General features: G+C 38.4%; 1 protein-coding gene across 1 annotated transcript; it reads right to left on the bottom strand.

Annotated features, from left to right (window-relative positions):
• Window positions 1-5,100: 5,100 nt before the first annotated feature.
• LOC121412846 (mucin-17-like) lies at window positions 5,101-6,018 on the bottom strand. The gene has a single exon (XM_041605606.1). It carries the CDS (start codon window positions 6,016-6,018, stop codon window positions 5,101-5,103), a length of 918 nt encoding a protein of 305 aa, XP_041461540.1.
• Between the last annotated feature and the right edge of the window lie 513 nt (window positions 6,019-6,531).

The following is a 6,531-nucleotide window of genomic DNA, read 5'->3' as shown; positions in this document are numbered from 1 at the left end:
CAATTTTTATACAGTGAACACATTTATTCATTCATACCCAACACGGAACTCTTCAAATTTTCACTCCTTCAACCCCAAATTGCTCATTGCACAGAGATCCATAAGACACCACGGTCCCGATTTATGGAATTCATCTCTTTACCCATTCAAGGCAAATGTTAAATCCACGTTATAATCAGAATATTTAAAGTAAAGTTTTCTGTGTCAGTATTTCAGTTAATCATTAAATCACTTTTCATGTGATTTAATCATCACCAAATACTCTCCCATCATCATCATCCTCATCATCATCATCATCGTGTCCATCTTCATCATGGCCTTCATTTTCACCATTATCACCATCATCCTCATTCATATAATCTCCATCTACTTTATAATTAAAAATTATGAACAAAATAACATTTTCATTCTGCTTTATAAACTATTTGTAGCATACAAAGAATGAAAGTGCGCAACACTGCACTTTTTTTAGAATGAAAAACATAGCCAGAATAACGGCACGAATTGGCGAAAGTGATGGTGATATGGGAATGATGATGATGGTGGTGGTGATGATGATGGTGGTGATTGTGATGTGTTGATGGGGATGATGGTGATGATGGTGGTGGTGATGATGATGGTGGTGATGATGATGGTGGTGGTGGTGATGATGGTGGTGGTTATGATGGTGGTGATGATGATGGTGGTGGTGGTGATGATGGTGGTGGTTATGATGGTGGTGGTGATTATGATGGTGATGATGATGGTGGTGGTGGTGATGATGTTGGGGATAATCATTATAATGGCGAAGATGAGGATACTATTACAATCATGATAATGTATGATATATTCATAAGGATAAATACGTTGATGGCGGTGGTGATAATTATGCCTATTAGGCCCCTATGGTGGTGACGATGATGCGATGATAAAAATCACTGATGAAAAAATTGGAGGGGTCAAAGGAAGAATAGGCCTAATGTTTGCATAAACAGGCCCCATAGATTACAAACGAAGGTATAATTGATATATTTATTACCGTCGATCATGGAAAAATAGGTATAAGTCGTTCCTTATCCCATGGGTCTTACCTCCCCATATAATACACACACACACCATGACTCGGATCTTGAAACATTTGAAAATTATCAAACATTGATTTAAAAGGAATACACATTCACCTTTTCTCAGTATCCGGTAACCAAGGAATGTATTAAAAGATATTAAGCATTCCGGTTGGGATTTTCACCAGGCGTAAGTCGGATGATGTATAGACGTTGAAAACTGACTAAAATATGCAACTTCTTTAACAAAAATTGCTTCTTTATTTCAGATAAGAAATCCTTTTAACTGCATGTTCAGCCCATACAAGTGAGATAATTGTTGACGTTGCTGGGTGCCCGTCACGACATTGCTAGTAACGTATGTAAGATAGAGAAGGCATGTATTATATTCAACATGACAGTAGCCGTTCCATGGCGTTAGTTTTATGGAAAATTGATGGCAATTCGTTAGCAAAGAGCTGTCGAAAAAGCGAATGTCATTAATATGCAATTTCGCACGGTAACTGACCTTTTCTTACTAAAGCATTGGAAAATAAGATCAAAATTATAGGATTTGCTCTACACTTTTGTATGATTCTGGGATTTTTTTAATAACAAATTAAAGATGTCGTGACATCTGTGGGCAACTGTCCCGCCCCAGTCCACTCTGTAAGGGCTTGCGATAAGCTTTGTTATTCGTTATGACCATTCAACAATAAAATGTATTACCAGGTGCCGCTGATCATTCTTTTTTCTGTTTTTATTGGTTTTCATAAAATAACAGTAACAAACAATATAGGCTGGCAATAATTTAAACACATTAACAAGCTAAATTATCTAAAATTAACTTGATCGGTGCCGATCTAGATTTGGTTAGCAGTCACTATAGGCCCTTCTTCATTATTCTACCGGCGCCTATTTATTGGAATCAGCAGGGGACGCTGAATATTCTTGACAGGCGCCGATTTAAATTTAGGTGGCGCCGGTTAAGAAAAAGGCAGCGCCGATTTGTCTTGACCGGCGCCGATTCAAACAAGTAGTGCTGATTATTTTTACCGACGTCACGTAAGATTCAGGCAGCGGCAATTCATAGTCGACTGGCGCCGATTATTCTTGACTGGCACCGATTTTTAACCAGGTGGTGCTGATTATTCTTGTCTGGCGCCGGTTTAGATTTAGATATAGTTGATTATTCTTTATCGGCGCCGGTTAAGACTCAGGCAGCGCCGATTTACAACCATATGGCGCTGATTATTCTTGACCAGCCCGATTTAGATAATAGGTGGCGCTGATTATCCTTGATTGGCGCCGGGTAAGAACTCAGGCAGCGCCGATTTATAACCAGATGGCACCGATTATTCTTGTCCGGCGCCGATTTAGATTTAGGTAGCGCTAATTATCCTTGATCGGCGCCGATTAAGACGTGGGCAGTGCCCATTTTTCTTGACTGGCGCCGATTTATAATGAAATAGCGCTGATTATTCTTGTCCGGCGCCGATTTAGATTAAGGTGGCCTTGATTGGCGCCAGTGAGATGCAGGCAGCGCACTGCTACCGGCGAAGTTGTTGGGAAAAAGGTAGTTAAAAGAAAAGATAAGGAAGATGATATGATTGTGCTTTGCTGGGGGATAGTCTTTTCTTTACTATTTCTAATGTTATATCAGTGTATTATTTTTTAAGCAGCGCCTTTTCTTTTCTTTCCTTTATTTTGATTTTTTCAAGCGGCGCCTTTTCTTTCTTTTACTTTTCTTTATCCGCTCAAATATTAGGGGGGCGTGCCCCCTGCGCCACCCCCTGGATCCGCCGATGAATATCCCATTCCGAAGAAGATAATCAAACGCTGGAAAGAGATAGCTTATATACTATACATCGATCTATTATTTCATTTCATGGTTACTTATTCATGTCCCATGGTTGGAGATATTGTAATTTCATAAACAATAATGATATTTTTATTATTATAATAATCAGTTTCAAGATTCAAGATTAAAGATATATTTTATTCAATTTAGCAACCACGAAGGTTGAATTGCCATTGAATATACAATAAAAACATATAAATTGCACATAGACATGGATAAAATCTCAATTACAATAATAATCTTAATTCAATTTAACAATAATAATTCAAATATACAGTGATAATTAGAGTTTATAATAATAATGATTCTAATTTGCAATACTAATTTCGATTAAAAGTAATAATTTCAATGAACAATAATGATTCCAAAATAAGAGAAATGATAAGGATATCAGAAGTGATGCTACATGTATTTACAAGAAGGCCTACTGGCATAAAAATATACATGTACATAAAATTGATGGAGCATTTACAAGTAGAACGTAAAGGAGAAAAAAAACGGTCCTGCTGAACAAAAGAATCGGAAAGGTTCGACATAATGGAGATAAAGATATATGGAACGGGAAGGGGGTTAAAAACATCTTTCAGCAAGTTATTATTCAAGCTTCAAAATATATGGGGTATCGTTTCAAACTAGGATAAAGGCATAAATTGTAAAATTTGCCATTGTTTCGTCTCAGCATGAATATGTCAGCACAATAAGATCCCAGATTTCAGAGAAGGAAATCTTGTGATTAACGTCTAGCTTATTGAAAAAAAATCTGTACATCGATAAAGAAAACACGTAAAAAACACGCCTGTGCACCAAAGGACAGTACTGTCATCAAAGCCTACACAAATTTTTTATGAATAAATGTTTTGTTTCGTATAATGTGCTATCCTGTGATTACATTTTTAAAGACCTGATTAAACCCAATTCACGTCCTTTGACATAATTGTGTCGGTCCATGCGAAGTTACGATGTTAATTATTTCAGTACTGTACTATACAATATCATCAAAATACACGAAATTGCGATAAATCTTTAAACAACACCCCTTTCATAGTTTCCATTCACGTGGTTGTTTATTATGGTTAATCAATGTTAATTACTAGCACTTCACGAGTTACTGCACTTCAGCTAGTCCCTATATCATCATCATGTTTTGATGTTCACGAACCGTCACTGCGTTTTAATTAATTCTTGTCTAAAGTGCGAAACTAATTGTGATTACAGTCATGTGGCCCGTATCATGAAGATTAAAACTGTTGTAACTTTGTTATTATTATAACTACCATGGTAACCTTGATTATTATTAGCTGCTTAGCCATGTTACCATGGTAATTGCCATTGGCAGAATTACATAAACTTACAAGTGGTTGGTACTGCGAAATCGGATAGTAGCATGTCGAAAAGCTTCAGTATGTCAATTTTTAATGATATTTTCAGAGTCAAAATATATAGTTGAAAATTATTTGAACATTTATTACTTTATAAAAGACATTTAAGAACACTCATTGTGATTTATTTGTTTTTTTTCTACAATTCCCTTTAATCAATTGATTCGTATTCAATTGAATTCACTTTGTAGTCTTAATGTGTTGTATCACATAGTTGATATATTTGACAGTTTTGTACTTACTACCAATGCGAAATAAGAAATACATATCACGTAATGAAAATATACTTTAAGCTAATATGTACAGAATGTAAGTTTAAATAATTATATTAAAACCCAGGGCCCTGGGAATGATTTCTTTTTACTGGGGGTACCGATGTAAATTTGAAAAGAGAGAAAAAAAGTTTCATTATGAAGGTAGGTCATTTTGGTTACATTTTTTTTTCAATTTTTATACATCTTCCAGAATTACATGGGGTGCTGCCTATGAAGAATAAGAATAATACACGCAGCACCCCAGGGAAATCTTTGGGGTGCTGAAGCACTTCCGGGACCCCAGCTTCCCAGTGCCATGTTAAAATCCCTCTTTAGTTTGGTCAATCATCCTCCTGAATTAAGTTCGTTCATAGTTTGTCGAATTTTTTCATATTGATTTTGCTCTATGAGGAAACATGGAGATATCTTAATCATATACTATACCTTAATAGTCATAGCTCCGCAATAAGGTACGATAATACGCCAGTGGCGGACTGTACCAGACTGGAAGGAGATATATTACCGCTTTTGTAAAAAGAATTATCAATGATTGAAATGTTATTCAATAAAAGACGCTCTACAACCTACTTCCCCCAAAGGACGCCGATCTTCTGAAAGCGTTGCTTTTGCCGAAACAGAAACGGCCCTGTGAGCTGGATAGCTCTTAGCTTCTCACAAACCTCCCCAAATTTAATGCCATCACGATCTGTGAAATATACAATAATGGCCGGAATAGTGACTCCATTCCGTCCGGAGATTTCTGGACAGACGTGGGTAAACATTTTGACATTGAGCGAACACCTAGGACAGGTTCCACAAGAAGGGGCAACACTAGAAGGGGTGTTGGTATCGGTGGCATCCGATGGGATGGTGTTGGTAGAAGTGACAGAATCGGTTGTGACCATTGTGGTGAAACTGTTGTCCAAGGTCGTGTTGAAGGTGTTGACGTTCATTTCTTGAACCGTTGTTGAGGGGGACTTTGAGGCAGCGTTGGTAGCCAGAGAAGTGGTAGTCGTTACCTGACCTTGTGTAGGACTGGATGTTGCTAGTGATGCGGCTTGGGGTGTGTTTGAACTGGTTGTAGTGGTATTGTCCCCTTTGGTTGGGGCTGCAGAACTGGTGGGATCGGTGATCACCGTGGTCATAGTGTTGACCACGAAAAGGGTGGTCACCTGACCTTGTGTAGGACCGGATGTTGGCAGTGATGTGGCTTGAGCTGTGTTGGTATTCGTGGAGTCTGATGCGATCCTGGTTGCAGTCAATGCAGTGATATCGTCCCCATTGACTGGGGCTGTAGAACTAGTGGGATCGGTGACCATCGTGGACAAAGTGCTGACCAGGAAAGGGGTGGTCACCTGACCTATTGCATGACCGGATGTTGGCAGTGATGTGGCTTGAGCTGTGTTGGTATTCGTGGAGTCTGATGCGATCCTGGTTGCAGTCAATGCAGTGATATCGTCCCCATTGACTGGGGCTGTAGAACTGGTGGGATCGGTGACCATCGTGGACAAAGTGCTGACCAGGAAAGGGGTGGTCACCTGACCTATTGCATGACCGGATGTTGGCAGTGATGTCGGTGGAGCTAATGTTATAAAAAATATGAATACCGTTCATATTGTTTCTAGAACATGGCGAATAGAAGGAAAATAGGCCTATGCCAGATTTGTCAACTACTGCTACAGGCAACCTTTCCCGAGAGCCTCTTGTCTTCCATTGATATCCACATTGTAAGGTTTGTTTTAGGCGGGCAAATGGCTTTCATAGAATTTTTCAAATTATTACACTGCAACCCCACCATCCATAGCTTAACCATGGAGCTATAATAGCTCCATGACTTAACCTTTATAATGAAATTGTATTCAGGTATTGGTTACTTTCTAAAAAATTAATTTCTAAAGAAATTATTGAGATGGAGATATGTATTACCTTCACAGAAAAATGCGTTCCTATCCTTGCACGAATGGTCGTATATTTTATGGGGGAATGTTCCCCCATAAAGATCAACACACCTGTGA

The sequence above is a fragment of the Lytechinus variegatus genome, chromosome 4 (genome assembly GCF_018143015.1).
Source record: "Lytechinus variegatus isolate NC3 chromosome 4, Lvar_3.0, whole genome shotgun sequence".
NCBI lineage: Eukaryota > Metazoa > Echinodermata > Echinoidea > Temnopleuroida > Toxopneustidae > Lytechinus > Lytechinus variegatus.
This window is presented reverse-complemented; position numbering and strand designations above follow the sequence as displayed.